The sequence below is a fragment of the Mastigoproctus giganteus genome, chromosome 5, assembly GCF_048544385.1.
Source record: "Mastigoproctus giganteus isolate SK-2022 chromosome 5, ASM4854438v1, whole genome shotgun sequence".
NCBI lineage: Eukaryota > Metazoa > Arthropoda > Arachnida > Uropygi > Thelyphonidae > Mastigoproctus > Mastigoproctus giganteus.
Genome location: NC_143579.1, coordinates 179779103 through 179801052, shown reverse-complemented (window position 1 = coordinate 179801052; position 21950 = coordinate 179779103). Strand labels below are relative to the sequence as shown.

Here is a 21950-nt window from a genome sequence, read left to right as displayed (position 1 = left end):
GTGTTATACTTGAAAAGCAACAGAATCTTGATGACGTAACTGACCACATTACCAGCCACGTATTTTCTGCAGCAGAAATTTCCATTCGAAAATCTAACCAGCGCAAGAGTGTACACCAAAATCAGTGGTGGAATGAAGAATGCTCTAAAGCAAAGTATGATAAAAACCGAGCTTGGAACCACTTTCGTAAATTCCCAACTATCGCCAACCTAATTGTTTACAAAAAACTCAGAACTAAAGCGAGACAAATTAGAAAAAAAGCGAGACAAATTAGAAAAAAAGCAAAACATGAATCCTGGATTAACTTCGCCTCATCCAATAACAAAAATACTAACACTCGAATTATTTGGAAAAAAATACAAGCACTCAACGGGAAATTTCTACCGCTGCAATCACCAATAATACATTGGAATGGGCAGGAATTATCTTCCCCTACTGATATTGCAAATGCGCTATCAGTCTTTTTATAACATTTCCATCTCATCCTCTTATGTGACATCCTTTCAACGCATTAAAACTAATGAAGAACTTCAAAAATTGAATTTTCAAACTAGACTCTTACTTCCTTATAACCAGCCTTTTACTCTAGTTGAGCTCAAGGAATGCTTAAGCAAATCGTCAAATGGTGCAGCAGGACCACATGGTATTCACTACAGTATGCTGCAGCATCTATGTGAAGCTAACCTTGGCATATTATTACTGTTCTATAACCGTATCTTTTCAGAAAATACTTATCCTCTGTCCTGGTGGCCTTCCTATATCTGTGCTATTCCAAAACCAGGCCAAGATCCCACTCTGGTCCAGAACTACAGACCGATATCATTAACAAGCTGTTTAGGCAAAATATTTGAAAGGATGGTGAATAAGAGGCTCACCTGGTTTCTAGATTCTCAGAATCTTCTTTCTGATCACAAATATGGCTTCCGTAAAAACAGATCAACCCTAGATTTACTTGTAAAACTTGAATGCAACATACGAAATGCCTTCGTCATGAAACAGCACCTAGTGATGGTCAACCTAGATATTCACAAAGCATTCGATATCACCTGGCATCATGGCATTATTAAAGATATGCATCAGTTGGGGCTGAGAGGCTATCTTCCTCAAATCATCTAGAACTTTTTAAAATTACGCACCTTTCAAGTCCGATATCGAAACGTGCTGTCAGCATCTCACATTCAAGAAGAGGGTGTCCCGCAGGGTTCAATACTGAGTGCTACCCTATTTGCGATTCGAGTCAACAAAATATTGGAAGACCTTCCAAAAACCATTCAAATTTATATGTATGCAGATGACCTCACTATATCCTGCCAATCACAAAGTATGAATACTATCGAAAGACAGTTGCAAATTGCTCTGTTCAAAATAGAAACCTGAACCTTATGCAATGGATATCGTCTTGCTGAACAGAAATCCACCACTACTCACTTCTGCAAACTACGATCACTTCATCCTGATCCTGAGCTAAAGGTCAATAACATGCCAATACCTCTTACTCACACTGTCTGTTTTCTTGGCCTGGTGCTAGATAGGAAACTAAATTTTCAAGCACATGTGACCTACCTTCGGACCATCTGCTTGAAGAAATTGAATATCCTCCGGTGTTGTCATCTATGTCATGGGGCGCTGATCAACATACCCTGATCCATCTTTATCGAGCTCTCATCAGGTCCCATTTAGACTATGGCTCCCCCAGTGTATGACTCTGCTAGGAAAACTATTTTACAGCGATTGAACACGATCCAGCACAGTGCTCTGAGAGTTTCTCTAGGGGCTTTCAGAACCTCCCCAGTTCAGAGCCTTTACATTGAAGCCCACGAACCTCCCTTACATCTTCGGAGGAAAACATTGCTTTTGATGTGTGCCGCAAAAATCCGCAGCTTCCCTCCCACCCGAATTGGAGATGTCTGTACAATACCGAATGGGAGTCATTTTTCAACATTAAACCAAATGAAAACAAACCTGCTGCACTTAAGACTTAAAGAACTAACTCAATCGTCGAATATAGAAATCGGCAATATATATCAGGACATGACACCACCTGATCCACCGTGGACAAATATCCCTGCAATTTATAATGACTATTTCCAACAGTGGGGAAAGAGCACCTTGTCTCCCTTCAATATCGCACAGTTACATGAAACTCATTCTGCTTCTAATTCACAGGCCTGTAAGATCTATACAGATGGATCAAAAACTGAGACCCAAGTAGGCGCTGCAGCGATCTTTGCATCATTCACCACTTCTGTCTCATTACCTGTAGAATGCAGTACCTTCACTGCTGAGCTTTATGCTATTAACTTGGCTCTAGATCACATTACTCAACCATAATATACACTGGCTCGCTCAGTGCTGTTTCTGCCATAAATAGTAATACCACCTCCTCTCACCCTGTTATCAAACAAATCCATTCTAAATTACTTGTGTGTGTGCAATGAGTCAAACCAAACTGTGACATTCTGCTGGATACCAGGGCATTCTGGTATAGCAGGAAATGAAAGAGCAGATCTTGCAGCGAAACAACCAGATACCTCTATTTTACAGAATTGTCAAGTTCCGTATTCCGATTTCAAACATATCATCTGTAAAGCATGTTACAATAGCTGGTCACTGATCTGGAGAGGTTATCCAGGAAACAAACTATACCAAATAAAACCAGAACCAAAGCTGTGGCTCTCCAGTTTCCGGAAAAACAGATGAGAAGAAACAATTTTAGGAAGGCTTAGGATTGGGCATACTCACCTCACTCACCTGTATCTATTAACTAATGACAGCGCTCCCCAATGCACATCATGCCAAGTTCAACTGACCATTCGCCATTTGCTAGTGGACTGTCCCCACTTTCAAACCATCCGCTTAGACACCTTTAAGTCAATTTCTAATACGCAGTCATCAATAAATTTAATGCAGATTCTGGGAGATGATCCTAATAAAAAGGAACTATTTACTTTCCTAAATCAGATAGGAATATATCATAAAATATAGTTATTGTTTCATATTCACCATTAGAAAGACACAATATGGCCCCAGCAGCCTATGTGTCGTTAAACTCAACAACATCTCAGCTCATGGGGTTTTGTCAATGATATACAGGAATTTTCCCAGCAGGGATGAGGTTACTATCCCATTATATAAAACAATGTTTAGGCTACATCTCCAGTACTGTACATAGGTTTCAAAGCCTCTAGTTAGAAACGACTTGGATTGGTTGGTACAGGTGCAGAGAAGAGCAACAAGATTTGTGAAGGGAGCAAAAGGGTTATCTTACCAGGAACTGCTTCAGGTTTGCAAATTGTAGCCTAATCTATAATTTGCAGATTAGGCACCTGTAAAGAGATCTCTGGTAGATGTTTATAGCCTTGAATGGATTGCGTAAACTCATTGCTGATTGAAACCTTTCTCTTGCTCAGACTATACACAACTTTAAATTGAGGAAGGATGATTGTAGGTCAAATGTGCTTAAATTTTCCTTCAGCCAGATGCTGGTTGATTGTTGGAATGAATTCCCATATAGTGTTGTAGAGCTGGATAGTTTGAATAAATTCATGGAAGAACTAATTAAATTGTCAGAGGTGATGGACAGGTGAAATGGGACATGTTAGTTTTTTTTTTTTTGCCAATGATGTATAAGCTTATTTTCTTGCACCATTTGCCACTACTACTACTAATAAGAATAATAGTAAATACTGCCTTTGTTGTCAATTATGTTGTCAATTACAATTATAAAGACCAGTGAGAGATAAATGTAGCAAGAGTATGTCATGATCATCCAAAAAACCGGATAGTTGATAAACTAATTAGTAGTACACAACATCTTCAGCAAGACAATTTTTACTGTAAGTGTTTTATACATATGGTAAAAAAAGGGTTAGTGCAGTTCTACCATAAAATACAGTGGATTCCGGTTATTTGGGCCACTGGTTAATCGGGGCAGCCGTTTATTTGGGACAAATCTTAAAAAATAGAACCCAATTGAGAAAATAGCCAGGGTTTACTTCGCTTAATTGGGACAACATGCCGTTTAATTGGGGCAGCACTGGAGATTACCCTATGATTGTCTTTGACCATATCTCATGGTTCGGTCGGATTTCTGGAGGTCACAACCCAAAAACAATAAAAACAATTATCAGTTACCTGTTTATTGGGCTTTTCTGTTAGTGCAATCTATCATAAACGGATAGTAAACTCGATCTTATTGAATTTGCGATAATACTGACAGCTGGAATTCTGTGGGTTATTACGGTGAAATGTGTTTACACTTCCATGGAATCTTCAATCATATAAAAAAATTAATTTTCAGAATTTTCTCTTCATTCCTATTTTTAAAGCTTTATAACTTGTTACTCGGTTCTCACTTGCCCGTATCGTATTACTTGCAATTTGTGTGTGCCATGTTCTTTGTTATTGATTGCTTATCTTTTTACTGTTTTAAATTTTAACCCCCACCCACAAATGTCAGTGAACAAAAATGTCAACTAGTTAGTATGTACATATTACAGTACGTATTAATTATTCCGATTATCATGTATATTCTTCCGATTTTCACGTATCATTTAATTTTTTAATTGGTAAGGTAATAAAGGGTAAATTTGTGCTTAATATATCTTTACTTTTATAGCCTGTGGATGATATTGCTGCTATTTTTCCATAATTAGAATCGCTGTTTAATAGAATTAAAATTCAATTCACAAATGTGATCACAATGACCGGTGCTAACTACACGTCGTATAGTGAACGGTATTTTACTATGGTGAGTCCATCGTAACGTGATTTGATTGTACAGTGAACCAATTGTAAAGCAGGGGTCCATTATATATTTTACTTTTTTTACGTGAAACTTTGGATAATTGGGGCAGCCACTTAATCAGGCCAAAATGCACTAGTCCCGATTTGTCCCAAATAACCAGAATTGACTGTATTTGATATACTCATAGCTGAAGCTGTATGATTTTATGAATAAATTTGGTAAATTGTGGAATTAGTTTTGAAAGTCAAAAGTTGGCAATTTTGAAATAACAAAGATGAAGACAATTTTATTGTTTCTAACAATATTGAGTGTGTAAACATTACTTTTTAATGTTAACTTACTAAAAATATATTTTGATGATTTTATTGAATAAAAAAACAGTTACTTTCATCAAATAAAAACAGTAACTGAATACACAAAGTAAAAGTCATATGAGTTTAGAGAACTGAAAATGGTAGTTAAATACATGACAGTTGTATTTATCCTACATAATATACTAGAAAAAAAAACAAAAAAGCTATGATTTTGTTTTCCAGAATCATTCAGTTTACATTTACTTTGCTTTCTCTTGCAGGTGCAGGATTTGGAATGACAATGACACTTATGCCAGTTATATTAAACCAGTACTTTGAGAAGCACAGAGCAAGTGCTATTGGTATTGCCTTTTCTGGTGGAACTGTTAGTTCTTTTGTATTTCCAATTGGAATGGAATACTTACTGTATAATTTTGGCTTACGGGGCAGCTTTCTAATTCTCAGTGGCATTCTTCTTAATACCCTGGTAGCAGCTGCTCTCTTACGGCCCCCTTCCTGGCTGATGAAGAAAGATCTTAAAGGTGACAAGTACCAAGAGTTGCAATCCAAATGTCAGAATACAGACTGTAGTGGTGATAATTCATCAACTGTGATTTCTGTGCCTCTTCTTAATCCGTCTGTAGAAAACAATAACACTGATCTTCACTTCACTGTTAAATCAGATAAAGTATGCAGATCACCTGATAAACTTGAACACAATCAGTCTTTAATGATGGATTCCAATGGCCAAGCTGCTCTGAAACTATCAAGCAGCTATAAGTATGCTGGCACAAATTCTATAACAGAAGCCGAGAAAAGTTGTTTCCGTGGTGCTCAGATGTTAACATCCATATTGCTCAACCCAATGTTCATTTTTGTGACTGTTACAATGGTTAGTTTCTTTGTAGTATTACACATGTACTTCATGGTAATCATTGACTTTGCAGTTGACAAAGGAACTCCTGAAGATAGTGCCATTTATATAATTTCTGCCTTTTCTCTTACCGATCTGTTAGGTAGGCTCTGTCTTGGATGGATATCTGACCGTGGCTATGTAAAGAGAAAATACATGGTAATGGTATCAATGATTTTAATAGGAGTGTTAAATAATCTTTTCACTCTGGCCAATACATACTACTCACAAATAGCTATATCTGTATTTTATGGACTGGCAACAGGTTGTTCCATTCCTTTGTTCTTTGTACTAATGGCAGAATACATGGGCCTACAAAAGCTAGCACTTGCATTAGGAACAGCCAACTTTATAAATGGAGCACTGACCTTTACAAGACCATTAATGATAGGTAAGGTTCTCTCTACCCCACAACTATGCAGCATTTTTATTTATAATGATATTGTAATAAACTGTGGGAAATGAATTATGATATTACATCTAATAACATATAATCCTGTATCTTGACAACTGTAATGATCCACTTAACTCTTTATGAAAGCATGCACTTAGATTCTGCTTTTATATACTAGTCATGACAAAATGTAGTAAAAGGAGCATAACCAAGAGCAGTGGTTCCTAAGGCATATTATTTAGAATCTGTGTAGGATTCTACAGAATATGCCTTAAGAACCACCAAGAAGAATCCATAGATAAACTAGTATATATAGACCAAAAGGTACTTGTTTACAGATATACATCTTTAATTTTTTACAACAGTACCAGCTTGTCAATACAAGGTGTGACAAATAAAGTTCCCAAAATGTTCCTGTGTTTCAGTAATGGTGGCCTTACAATTACTGAAATCTATTGCATTGGCAGGATGATTAATTTATCTATGAGGTTGCAAATGCATTGGAAATGAATCCGCTGCCATTGTTGGCCTTGTGACCTTCCAATGAGAGAGAGGTCAGTGATTGATCAATTTTAATTTATTTTGTTTCACAGTAATGGTCATGATATTATGGTTGGTTTTTTGTATCCATTCATAGTGATATTTCACCTAATTCAGCCTTGGCATATTCAAGGGGAAGTGCTGCTAAATTTATGTTAATTGGCATTTATTCTAAATTATTTGAGGAATATATTCCTTTTATGACATCCTGTTCTTGATTTAGTCCTCCCCCCAATCTTCTCTTGTTGCTACAGTTAAATATGGATTGATTTTTTTTTTTTTTTTTCTGTATTTGCTTGTTACCATTCTGCTGATGTTTTATATTTGTTCATGCATATCTTACTATTTTTTTTTATTTATTATTTATTTAAAATTTATTTTTCATATATATGTGTATGAAGTGTATATGTACACTTCATACATAAGTGTATATGTACACACTTTAAAAAAGTTTATTCAAATGTATATACAGTACTTATTTTTGGTAAATATTTACTATTTTTTTTTTAGTGGTACCCTCTACAAATTAGTTTAATTTGTGGTTCCCCTCCATCTTATTAAAAATAAATGCACCCAACCAGATGTCAAACGGTCTGCAGCATCACACAACAATATATTGCACCTCTGGGCAGAAAAAAAGTAAGATAGTACTCTGTGACAACACTGTTATATGTGACTACAGAAAATTCTCCCATAATCTGAGCTTGGAATGGATGCTGTAACACCATTCTACCATTCTGGTTTGTTATAGGTATCAGTAATATGTGAAATAACAACTTTCTGCTAATGCCACCTGCATATCTAGGTGGAATTGCTTCTTCACATGTTATCCTGATGAACATTCCGTTCCATCAGTTTCCATTACAACTGGCCATAACCCTCTGTAGCAGCACATTTTTCAAAGACATTAAAGCTCTGAGGTGTGTGTAGCTATTATATTGACTACTAGATGAACTTCCAAAATGGGTTTTTTTTTTATGCTTAAAGCTTACAATGTAATGCAGGAACTTCAACTAATTGTACAAGTGATTCTTGACCATGGGCAAGCAATAGCAAAAGTACAAATTTTGGGTTATAGTAGTAATAGTATTCATCATATAATGCAAGGAAGCCAACAGGCTTTTGCTGCAATGGCAAAAAAAAAAAAAAAACATAAGAAAACATAAATTATATGCCTCCCTCCCACAGATAGATAACATCCAGTTGACCTTTGAATTTCAAACTGTCAGCTTCAACTACATGTGAGGACAACTTGTTCTGGCAATTAATGACACGCTGGCTAAAAGAAAACTTGTGACAGTTTGCCAAGCTCTGTAGCCCACATAATTGGAATATTTCCTCATACAGTCGTCCTTCTGTCAATCTCACCATTCGAGTTGCCCCTCTTTGGACCCTTTCAAGAAGCTCAATGTCTTTTTTCAGATGAGGTCTCCATACTTGAACACAGTATTACAAATGTGGTTGTACAATTGCCTTATACAGTGGGATTATGACTAGGGTTGCACCAATAAGAAAATTTCCCGATTTTTGATTAATCGGCTGATTAGTAATTACAATGCTTTCTCACCTTAATAGCCAGCAGCCCACTGAAAAAGTCACAATTACAGTACAGTACATATAGTCAAACATCAACTAAATAATACTAATATAAGGAATATTACAATGATTCATGTCTAAGAGTGTTCAATTATAGAATTAGTTACATATCTGTAACTAGTTTTATAAGTATGTGTAACTAGTTCTTTTAGACCACCTTCTACCGGGCATTTTTTGCATCATTTGCATCTCAGAAGCACTTTCCTGATACACACAGACAGTTAAACGCCAATCATGTAACTCCTGTTTCGATAGTCTGATCATCTCACTTGAACCCATTAAGAAGAATTGAAATTTGCAGATGAAAATTTTTTTTTCTACTCAAGTCTTTCTACTTTGCTACCAGTCTGGACTTAGGGAAATTTTTGGTAGCACCAGGGACTTCAACAAATCTACTTGACACCAATGAGTTTAATGATTTTTAATGGTTTTATAGGTAAATTGAAGTGATATTTTGTTATTTTAAATATTAATAATGGTGTTAGAATACACCATTATTAATGGTTATTTTTGTCAGGCTCACGATGCAAAAGTAAAGGATTACTGAAACAACATAATAAAGATAATAAAAATGAACGCGACAGTGCTTTTTCTGAAAAAAATAAATAAATAAAATATTTTCAATAATACAAGTCATTTTTAAGATTAGGAAATTAGCATTTTTTTTAGCATTAGTAGAGGCATATGATGCAAAAAAGCAAGCTTACACAGCATCAAGAGATGAACAATGTGCTAGAAGAATATAAGCTCTCAAAAGGCAAAGTTTCCCTCGTACTCAGAGATTTTGGGGAAAATATGGTAGCTGGTGTCACTTGATAGTGGTTTGCAGTCACAACCATGTTTCATACACACATTACATAAATGACTCCATTTTTGCCCAGCAGGCTGTAATGATTGTCATTACTATCAATAGGAATGTTGTAAAATACAGGCAACCCCCATATTACACGGTTTTGCTCTAACACGATTGATAAATTGCAGCAATCCTCACATAACATGGTACTTATAACACAGTTAAGAGATTGCCCCAAAAAATTTTATTTTTTGGGGCAATCCCTGTGTTACGTTCTGTACTATTGAACTTGTGGAAAAATCTAGATTTCAAAGTTTTATTACTATTGGATAGCACACTAGGCCATCCAAAAGATTTAAGTCATCCAAATGTTGAAGTTATGTTCCTACCACCACAGTTGTACTAGGTTAATACAACTTATTTCATTCAGTCATTAGATCAAGGCATTATATCCACCTTTAAAACTCATTACATCAGAAAATCATTACAAAGGATTTTGGAAAAAATTGATTCCGAATCTATTGAAGTAATGGGATTATGGAAAATATCTCAATTGTGGACTGTATCAGAATCATAGCTTTATAGTTGAAAGAAGTAAAACCGTCAACGTTAAATGCATGTGGAAAAATGTATGGCCAGAGTCAGTTCATTCAGGAAATATGGTCGAACCAGCAGAAAATGGAATCAGTGCGACAGTAGAACTTGCTACATCGGTATAAGGAGCAGGTTTTAATGATATGACTACTGAAGCCCTCGTGGGTAGCACAGTTGATAGAATCACCCTCCTCCCCACATCGGGTGGAAAAGACCTGAGTTTGAATCCCGTAAATGACAGGAGGAATTTTTATGGGTCTTTTTCACAATGTGGCTGAGTTAATTGGGCTCAGGCAGGGGTAGCATGGTTTTTTCTCCCAGAAACTCGGATTTGTCCAGCAAAACAGAAAATCGATCTCAGGACATGCAATTTATAGACAATATACACAGAGTAACATGGCCTTAGTTGCTGATGCTCCTAAAAAAATAAAAAAATATATGATTACTGAAGATGTTTAAGAATTACTGGTAGAAAAAGAGGCTGGAGAAGCAGCCTCTTTTTCTACCAGTAAAAAAAAAGAGGCTGGAGAAGCAGATTTGGTGGAAATGGCATTGGAGGTAAAACCAAATCAATTCTGAGGATGACAGCGCAGATGATTCTAAACTTCAATAAATTTTACACTAAAAGGCATACAGGAAAGCATAAAGTTAGCCGAGAAATTAGAATCTTATTTTTTCAATGCAGGTTCTTGAATGAAAGGAGTCAAAAGGGTGCTTCAAAAATGCTTAGTTCCATACGATGAAATTCACAAAGATTTATCAAGCAAAAGCAAACAAACCCAGATTATTGATTTTTTAAAGAGAGCAGAAGATACATGAAATCTAGAAACGTGTATTTTTGTTAGTTTTGTTAATGAAATAGTGTATTTTTGTTTGATTTTGGAATGTAATCCCCCTTTTTGTACTTTTTCTTAGTCCCATATAACATGGTTTCACACAACATGACATTTTATAGGAACCTAATTACCGTGTTATACGAGGATTACCTGTACTTCAGTCATTCTGTTTCAGCCGTTAACAAATTAATGGAAATACAGAAGTAGTTAAGTTTAAAGAAGCATAAATTAAATCAAGATGTATCCACTCATTGGAATTCAATGTATTACATGCTGGAAAGAAACACAGAACAGTGAAAAGCTTTTGCAACATATGCTGTGGATAACAATATTTCAACATTAAGTTCATACCAGTGGGGTCTTGTAGAAAAAATTGTCCAACTTCTAGGTCCATTTGAAGAAATCAGTCACTAATGTCTAAGTGAACTACCACTTCAATGATAATCCCAGAATTTTGACTCCATTTATTTTTGTTCAAAGCTGTCCAAAATTTTAATTTCAGTGGAATTACCACAGTTAAGGAGCTTAAATCATTAATTGTGAAAAGATTTTCCGCTTACATGGAAAATAAATCTTTGTGTTTATCAACTTTTATAGATCCTAGATTTAAGATAATTTCAAAGTGATATTAAAAACAAAATAAAGGAATGGGTTTTAGAAGCTCTGGAGCAAGATCAAATGGAGGTAAAAGGGGATTCTCTTGATGATATTTCAACAGGATATGCTTCTATCAGTTTTACTGAAGATCAAGATACCCCAGGCCTTACTATGACTTTTTTAAGTTTGTTTGATGAATTAGCTTCTGCTAAGACAGATAAGACTGTGTTCTAAACAAAGGAACAGAAGAAATGTCACCCAGAGTAAGTTCAAAAGAGAAGCAATCCTCAAAAAAAAAAAAAAAAAAAGGAACAAGCATTGAGTGCTGCACTCAAGAATTGAATCAGTATTTAAATTTGCCATTACTGCCTAGAAATGATAGCCCATTTCTGTGGTGTAAAAACATGCGAGACAAACTCTACCTCTTCTGAGTAAACTGGTTTTGAATTATTTAAGTGCACCAGCTTCATCAGTTGAAAGTGAAAGAATATTTAGTACTGGTGGTAATTTGTATGAACCTGCAAGAAATAGGCATTGCCTATTTGATGTTTTTGCATTACAATTTAAGATTTACTACCTTAAATTGTAATTTGCATTACAATTTAAAGCAGTTCCCGCTTCACGAGTTCTTTTTTTCAAATATCAGGTATTAACAGATTCAAAAATGGAACATTAATTGCAATAAATAAATGCTAAACATTCATAAATAAGGCATTTCAAACTGTGCGCATAGCTATACACTACATTACTACTCTTTGTGTGTTTATTTGTTCAGGCAAGGGATAAGGAGGGAGGACCAACTCTTACAAAGAATTTTGGAAAGGATTCCATATTTTAGATGTAATCAAAATAATAAAATGAGTCTGGGTCAAAATTACAGAGAAGAACACGAAGGGGGTTTGGAATAAACTCTGTCATCAGTTTATTGATAATTTCGAAGGATTTCATGATCCAGCAGAGATCTTACAAAATGAAACAGAAGCAGTTAATATTGCTAACCAATTATTGCTTGAGGTTTCTAAAACTGATGTCACTGATCTGCTTCAAACACACAATGGAGAGCTCACAAATGATGACCTCCTTGAAGTGGCAAAATGTGAAGAAGCTGAGGAAGAAGATTTAACAGCTGAAACTGCTGTTCGTTCCTTCACTCTCTCAAGGAGTTGATGAAGCTTTTCAGCACATAGTAAAAGCAATTGAGATTTTCGAGTCACAAGATTCAAATTTCAGGTGCACTAGAAAAGTTGCTACAGATTTAAAAAAAATACTTATGCATGCTATTGTGAAATTTATAAAGAAAAGGGTCTGTCTTGGAAATAAATGACTCCTGAAGCATTTCCGAAGAAGATGACTCCTTGTGCTTCCAACAAACCAAAATGTAAAAAACACTGAGTGTGCGTTTAGTCGATGATGATGAACAAACATTCTTTAACATTTGTATGACATAAATAAATTCTTTATTATTATAATTTGATTGATTTTAAAGCCAATGTTTTAATTTCTTTGGATAAACAAATCATTGTTTAAGCATAAACTATTGTTTAGTTGACCTTTATTTAACATTACTATGGTCAAATTTCTTGTTGAGAACGTAACTCCTGTTTTTAACATTATATTTATGGGTAATAAATTCCCGCTTTATGAGCACACGCTAGGAATGAATTAACTCTGAAATCAGGAACTACCTGTATTTAATTTTGATTACTCAGTATAAAACTGAGACTTTCGAGTCACAAGATTAAAATTTCGGGTGCACTAGAAAAGTTGCTACAGATTTAAAATTACTTTTAATTTATTTTTTCCTTTATACTGTGTTAAAAACATAATAAATTTGATTAAAATACCTGTTAAGTTCCATTAATTGTTTATTGTATTATTAAAAATAAATTGACTATAACAGCAGCCAAACTCAGAAAATGTTTACTTAATCCATTTCAGTATTAAGATACATCAAAGCTATATGATGAATCTCTTGGCAGTGATTAACTGGCTTAAATTTATCAGGAAATGGCCGATTAATCAACAAAAAAGCCGATTAAAGATTAATCGGCCAAGAAGCCAATTACCAATTATGTACTGATTAATTGGTGCATCCTTAATTATGACCACCCTATCTCTACAGAATAACGTTTGATAAATCATCAATAGGACACCATGGGCTTTCCTTGCTGCCTGTTTACACTATTCAGTAAACTTTATATCTGCCCATATGGTAACTACCAGATCCTTTTCCTCCTGCACCGTTTTTTATTCGATCCCACCAAGTGTATAGTTTATTTGTGGGTTGCTATTCCCCAAGTGTAAGACCTTGCATTTAGTATCATTAAAACATAGCTGCCACTTCTCTGACCATCTCTGAAGTCTGTTCAAGTCATCCTGAAGAAGTGCTGCTTGGCACTGATCATTAAATACTCAGCTAATCGTTACATCAACTGCAAATTTTGACATCGTGCCTTTTATCCCTTCGCTGATGTCATTTATGAAAATGAGAAAATAGTCCAGTGGTTCAAGAACCGATCTTCAAGGGAGTCTACACCTGATGTTACTAATCTGAAGAATATCCATTAATTGCAACCATCTGCCTTTAGCCACCCAGCAATCCATCTTAGAATCTTACCAGTAATCCCAACCTGGTCAAGCTTATACAGTAACCTTTCACAAGGGACTGAGTCAAATGCTTTGCTAAATGCCAAATAAACTGTCAAAATTGTTCTCTAAATCAGCTCATGAGTAACTGTGGCAAAATAGTCTAAGAAGTTAGTTAAGTATGATTTACTCTTAACAAAGTCATATCATTGGTAGGTGGTAGATGACTTTCATCAACCGGTGAAATACCACCACTTTGCTTATTGGAGGCTTGAAGTGGCGAAACCCATGTTTAGTCTCTAGAGCAAAGTTTCCGGCATCCCCCTCTCCCCATACTTCTCCTTCAACCCATGCACGGTACTAAGTACTATAGGTTTTGATACCTTTCGTGTTTGGGGTTCTCATAAAAAAAAAAAAAAAAAATGTGTCTATCTATCTAAACATCCCTGTATTGCACTCTTAATCATTCCTCTAAGATTTTTCCTATTACTAAAGTCAGACTAACTGGTTTGTAGTTACCATTTCTCTCCTAGAACCGCTTTTATCTACTGGCATTTTTGGTGTGACGAGATTTTGACTTTTTATGTTCCTGTGCCAATTATGTGGCACTAAGAGTACACCATGTATATTTTGAGAAATCTGCCATTTAGTGCAGGTAACATAAGTGGATGTCTCTGGTCTATGTGCAGAGCCCTGAAACATCCTATTATGACACCAGGCAGGCAGGCATGTGCTGCCAATTTGCTAACAAGAAGCTTGCTTGAGAAGAATTTCAGATAAAGGTGATCTCTGGTAAAAATAGTTTATGTTTTATGAAACTAATTTTTTTAATAGGGGCTCATGAGAGTCACCCCCCCCCCCCCAGAGCATTCTCTGGCACATCCTGAGAAAATACTTGATGGCCAGAAACTATTCCATCTATGGAGTGAGTATCAGTTCCCCCAGATATAAGCTTTGCTAAGGTAACAACGGTTGTCTACTCATGAACATGCTTATTTTATCGTTATAGGTTGAATTTAAGGGAGCTACATCAAGCTGATGTTTGTTATTCTCATTAAAAGATGCCATTGTGAATTGTTGGATTATGTCATAGTAATGTTATCTGTGACAATGAGAAATGGTTGCAAGCACAGTATACTATTTCTTGCAACTATTTCTCATTGTCCTCCCTGTTATGGTTCTGTTAGTTATAAGACACTAACAGAATTATAAGACACTGATTTACTTGCCCACTCTATTTCTCTGCACAATTGCTCATTATACTCATCAGATTCATTAGGGCTATACACACACCTACTCGCATTTTTCCTTTCCCAGTGCTTATGTCACACCAAACAGACTCGACATTGCATTGTCCACCAACATGAATTGGATACACTTCCTTAGATTTTATGTTTCTTAACTGACAACATAACCCCTCCTCCCTTCTTGTCCTGCCTATCCTTTCTGTACACATTGTACTCCCCAAATTCCAATTCTACACTGTTTATGTCTGTGTGACACCACGTCTCTGATATCCCAACAATATCTGCCTTTGATGTCTTGACTAGCACTTCAAGCTCATCGAATTTATTAACTATACTCTAGCATTGGCATACATACAAGTATACATGCACCTGTTTCTACTCTTAGTTACGCTAACACAGCCCACATATTTACTTGTTCCACTATGACTCCCAGCAGTCCTGGAAATCCCCATTGCCTTGCTTTCCAGGCTGCTGCTCAATTGCATTTCAATAGAAGCAGTGCAAGAATCACTTTCACCTCTGCCAGTGGCTACTGTTAATCTAATAGTCCGTGTACCCGCCCCAAGCTAGCAGTTTTCCGACCCACCTAACTTTGCCTCGATAGCATCAGCAAATATTCTTGCACCCTTTCTATTTAAGTGTATCCCATCCCTGTAGAAGCAGTCTCTCCTGTTAACAAGCACAGACCAGGCTGAGAAAAATTCTACCCCTTGAGCCTTGCACAATCTCTCCAGGGCCGAATTAATCGACAATGCTCTCATCATATACTCCCTCCTATCGTGTTTGGGAGAATTGCAGACATTTTCAAATTCCCTAACTCGCGCCTTTTTTTCAGCATTGATTTGTACTTATCTCTAAATAGACCTACAAGGCTGGGGCAATTCATGTTGATGATTAAGCTTCACACCAGCCGGAAGATAAATAAATTCAATACTGTAACTAAAAACTTTATTTACAATAAAATAGATATATCTTTACAATAAAAATAAAATAAATAACACTGATAAAATATACTAAAAACCTAGAAATTAAAAGCGATAAAATTTGCTGTAGTTTTCGGAGGCAGCAGTCTCCTTCCTCAGCAGCATATGTCTACTGTGCAGCACATCCTTAAATAGCAGATCCACGGCACACGTTACATGGTTCCACGGTTGGAATTTTCCATTTGCGACCGGGACCAGAAATGGCTCGGGAACGCGCTAGCTGAAACCGTTCATCACATCCAAGAGCGACATTTTCCAGGAGGGGGTGTAAATGTACACCCCTATCCCTATTAATAGTATTGCTAGCTGCCCCAATGTGTAAGCTCTCAAGCCACTTACGGTCCCAGAACCCCTGTGCATGATCTGTGATGACAGCATCCTCTGGGGAAATTTGATGTTGTTTCTCCCAGAAATGTTCTGCTACAGCAGACTTCCCATAATTTGCGAACTTTATTGCATTTACATGCTCCCCCAGCTGGTCTTTCAATTGCCGCCCCGTCTCACCCCACAACACATCCCACAATCCGGCCATTTAATTTCGTACACCACCCCACTGCTGGCTTCTTTGGATATGGGGTCTTTAACTCGAGATATCGCTGCGTGCAACCTCCGACCTGGGAGTTGCACACAGTGTATCTGACACCCCCGAACTATACGTGCAATGTGGTCTGAAAGGCGCAGATAGTAGGGAATGTATGTGGTGCTCACGGGGGCAAACTGCTTATTACAAGTGGACTCTACTCCTCTAATGGCTCTGTCTAATACCCTCTGGGGGTAGCCGCACTTCTTGAGGTCTGCTGTGACCCGAACAATTTCATTATCTTTATCCTTGGAGGTGCTGCAGTGGGACCCCACCCTGTCTATTTGAGCCTTGACCACACTGTTTTTGTGTTGGCTGGCCTGTGCTGAGGTATAATGGGTATATTGACCCTGGCACATTGGCTTTCTAAATACCTTTGACTTAAGCCTGCCACCTTCCCTAATTACCAACACATCATAAAAGGTGAGAAACTATTAAGTACATTAAGTACTCGATCTCCCCCCCCCCTTGTATAATGGAGAATGTGTCATCAACATATCTCCTGCATCTGCGCATGGGAAATTCCAAATCACCAAACATTCTGACATCTAGCTCTTCCATAGCTAAATTGGCCACTATGGCACTAATGGGGGAACCCATGGCTGTGCCATGGACCTGCCTGTACATGACATCTTGGAATACCATAACGGTACTAGATAAGCAAAACTCCACTCCTTCACAAATGTTATCAATACTTAGAGGTGACCTACTTAACAATACATCCTTTTCTAAGGCCATTCTAACACACTGTAAGCCAAACTTAACGGGAATACAAGTAAACAGTGACGTAACATCGAAAGAGATCATTATCTCATCTTCCCATATAGTCTGTCCTTTTATAAAGTCCACAAATTCTTTATTGTTCTTAATGACAAAGCCAAAAAGTCCTACTATGGGTGCAATTAGTTTAGCTAAGTACTTAGATAAAGCCTATGTAGGACTGTTTATAAATGATACAATAGGTCTGAGTGGTATACCTACTGTATGTATCTTTGGGAGCCCATAGAATCTGGGTAAACAACATCCAGCAGCATGTAACGACCAATAGACCTCTTTAGATATCCATCCTGACTTTTGCCAACGTTGTAAAAGGCTATTCACTTGCCGTTCCCAACTAACCAACGGATTAAGGTGGGTAACTTTATATATAGCGGTATCTTATAATAATTCTAATGCTTTACTACAATATTATTCATTGTCCAAGATAACCGTAGCCCTACCTTTATCCGCTGGTAGGATAATCTCGTCATCCTGTTTAAGCTCCCTCAAAGCCTTTCTATGAATAATACTAAGGTTGGAGGGGGCCAGCTTGGCCTGACTCAAAATAGCCGCCACTCTAATGCAGGATGTGTTATGTGGGTGAGACGGGGCGGCGATTGAAAGACCAGCTGGGGGAGCATGTAAACGCAATAAAGTTCGCAAATTATGGGAAGTCTGCTGTGGCAGAACATTTCTGGGAGAAACAACATCAAATTTCCCCAGAGGATGCTGTCATCACAGATCATGCACAGGGGTTCTGGGACCGTAAATGGCTTGAGAGCTTACACATTGGGGCAGCTAGCAATACTATTAATAGGGATAGGGGTGTACATTTACATCCCCTCCTGGAAACTGTCGTTCTTGGACGTGATGAGCGGTTTCAGCTAGCGCGTTCCCGAGCCATTTCCGGTCCCGGTGCGCAAATGGAAAATTCCAACCGCGGAACCATGTGACATGTGCTGTGGATCTGCCGCACAGTAGACATATGCTGCTGAGGAAGGAAACTGCTGCCTCCGAAAGCTACAGCAAATTTTATCGCTTTTAATTTCTAGGTTTTTAGTATATTTTATCAGTGTTATTTATTTTATTTTTATTGTAAATATATATCTATTTTATTGTAAATAAAGTTTTTAGTTACAGTATTGAATTTATTTATCTTCCAGCTGGTGTGAAGCTTAATCATCAACATGACTTGTACTTGTTAAGTAATTCTGCCAGTCTCCTACTCTTGATATCATTAGTGCTAACATGTACAACAATATCACTCTTTGTACCCTTAAAAGATCATATCTGCTCTACAAATCATCAACCTTTGCCCCTGGCAGACATACACTGGTCCTGTTCCATCTATCATTTTTGCACAATATGTTCCCTGTTTCCCTGACAATAGAGTCACCTACAACACCTAGTTCCTTTAGTACCAGCGCATTCTGCCTTGGGGGTTGCGTGATGTTCAAGTGCAAGCTCTGGCATTGATGTGGGCAGCTGAGAGCTTGATGGGCCCTCAATTTAAATCCTTCGAGGGCATCCACCCTGTCCTTCAAGTTCTCATATAAGCCCATAACAATGCTGAGTTGAGACCTGATTTCCTCACACTCCTTACATCGCGCACACACACAAAGACATTCCCCTTGGCAATATCATGTCCCGTTCCTGACTGCTCCACAAACATCAAAAAAGCAGTGCATTTCAATAGACTGTGATTCAGTGGACAACTGCCCCCCCCCACACACTCAGTTCTCCCCTGAGCCACAGCATTTCCATTAGTTTGAGCCTTTTGCTTTGCTGCTCTGAGTCATGATTTCTATTCAAGTTCAATAAAATTCCAATACAGAATATAACCATAAACTTATATCCCAATGCAGTTATAACCCTATATATATGTTATATCTAATAAAATTTATATCTAACATAGGCTTCTGTATCACATGATAATTTATAATGAATCCCATGCACTTTTCTTCTCTTAGCCCTGAACGGTATTTTCTTTGTTGGTATGAAAAGCCTAGTAGCTTCTTTGATTACTACCCTGAATACTTCTCATTTAGAATGTGCCATTGGTAACATCAAGCAGTCCCACTGTCCAGCTTTTAAAACTGCCTGAGACCACTGTAGTTGCCCTTATGAAAGCATAAGGCTTTCCCTTTACCCTTGAGAGTAGTTGTCTTTAATTAAATTCCAGATTAGTGCCCTGTGATCTTGGCCAGCCAGTGGGTCTTTTACCTGCAGTTTGCATGAAGAATCACTGCTGATAACCAGCTGAAGACTATTGCTTCCTCTTGTTGCTTTTCTATCATGCTGCTGTGGAAAACAGTAATCCATGAAATCCACAAAAGTCTGGCTGGTGTGTGAGTGACCAACCCACAAATTCCAGTCAAAATCTGGAAAGTTAAAATCCCTGATTATGAGACATCTGATTTGCTATCCCACCTCTATTCTCTGTATAGCTGTTTGGTATACTCATCAGTCATTAGGCCTATAACACACTCTTACTCTCAATTTTGTTTTCCCAGTGCTTACATCACTCCAAACTGACTCGACATGGCACTCATCACTCATGTCAACTGAATGCACTGCCTTAGATTTGATATGCTTCTTAAATAAGAGCATAACCCCTCTACCTCTCCTCTCGTGTCCTGTTTGCCCTTCCTGTGTACTTTTTACTTCCCATATTCAAATTCAGCCCTCACTTATGTCTGAGTGACACCATGTTTCCACTGTTCCTATAATGTCTGCATTTGATTACTTAATCAGTACTTCAAATTCATCAAAGTTATTTACAATGCTCGTAGCATTAGTGTACATGCAAGTATACATGCATATGTCCTTACTCTTAGTTACCCTCACACAACCCATGTACTCACTGGTTCCATGACGACCGACAGCAGGGGCCTGAAGTCCCAGACACCTTGCTTTCCAAGCTGCTGCATATACAAATAATAAATAATTAATGGGAATAATAAACTCCATCAAGCTAGTGTTGATTATTCTCATTAAAAGACACCAATGTGAATTGTTATATTATGTTGTAGTGTCAGCTGTAGCAACAAGAAATGGTTGCAAGCACAGTTTGTTCTACTCAATACCATTTCTTATTGTCCTCCCCATTATGGTTCTGTTAGTTTTATTTCATTATTTCTTATAACAATCATGTTTCATTAATTTAAGAATGTAATGAATTTTCTAGATTTGGTTAGCATAGAAAATTCAACAATAAGAATACTGGTTAAACAATGAAAAAACCTGATTGTTTGGCTTAATTGTTCATTGTTTAGATTAAAAAACTAGGTTATCAGAACTGGATTATTTTCAGTACTGTGCCTTACTCGTGATATCAGTGATGCACATGCACAATAGGTTTATGATTTTCTCGAGGGTTACATTAAAAAATACAGACTATCAATATTATACCTCAGTTTATTTCTTTTCACATATTCTGTGAAATACTGGTTAGACAAAATATGACTTAACAAATTAATATATAGATGCGACAAGAAATAAACTGAGGTAAGTTTATTTTTGTGAAAAGCTTAAAGATATATCTTGTTTAGACTGATTTTTTAAAGGTTTCATAGGTGTAATTTTCGAAGTGCAGTCCCAGATGGAGTGCCTGATAGCATTCAAGTTGTGAAATCTAATGGTGATTTTTTTGTTCCACAGGATATTTCAGAGATGAAACTGGTTCATATGATCACATGTTCCACCTTCTTGGAGTACTAGCAATGTTTGCAGGTGGAATATGGCTATTAGAGCCTTTTGTATTTCGTTGGCATCAAGCAAATGAAGAAAAATTAAAGGCAAAACAAGATTTGGAAATGAAAGCAAGTGATATTAAAATGTGAATACCTCTATAATGAAATTTAGTTATTCAGAAAACCAACACAAAATTTTTCTTGTTTTAATATGAGAACTGCTCTTTTCTGTTATGGAATTCCATCCATGTTATGCACTATTTTTATATACTTCAGTGCCAATTGCTCATATTTGTACTCATTTAGTAATCTGTATGAATTATTATTTTAGTCTCCAATGATCAGTAGCTGCTGTATTCATGAGTATTGTTTTTATCATTCGTCTAAATATTAACTGCTATTCATCTACTAAACACAGTAGTGTCTCAGTTAACATTTGCTAGAAAATTGCAAAAGTGGAAATATTGGAAAAACTGTACATTACGGTGTATGAATGTAATACGTACAGATACAGATTTCATAACAAAATAAACTGTGCAAAAATAAAATACAAAGTTCAAGATATAAACAAAAATAAGCATCATTATTTGAAAAAGTAAAGATATATGAGCTGAGGGAGTGTCGTGTAGTGACAGGCAACAGATATAAAAGCTAGAGATGCCACTGACAGAACATAAATTAAAATAGAATACTAATCACTTAACAGAGGCTTTATTATTTAAAATTTGCTAAATATAGAAGAAATTTAAAGAGCTATTGCAACAAAATAACATATTTTAGTAGCTACTGGGTGGGAGAAA

At 36.7% G+C, this 21950-nt stretch overlaps 1 protein-coding gene across 2 annotated transcripts in view; it reads left to right on the top strand.

The window, feature by feature from the left end:
* Positions 1-21329, top strand: part of LOC150085884 (monocarboxylate transporter 13-like) — a 179516-nt gene extending 158187 nt beyond the window's left edge. For both annotated transcript variants that reach the window (XM_090374281.1, XM_090374282.1), the window contains 2 exons: positions 5322-6344; positions 21119-21329. In XM_090374281.1, the coding sequence (XP_090230407.1) occupies positions 5322-6344; positions 21119-21300 (1205 nt within the window). In that variant the 3' untranslated portion in view covers positions 21301-21329. The remainder of the gene's footprint in view (positions 1-5321; positions 6345-21118) is intronic.
* Positions 21330-21950: the final 621 nt, after the last annotated feature.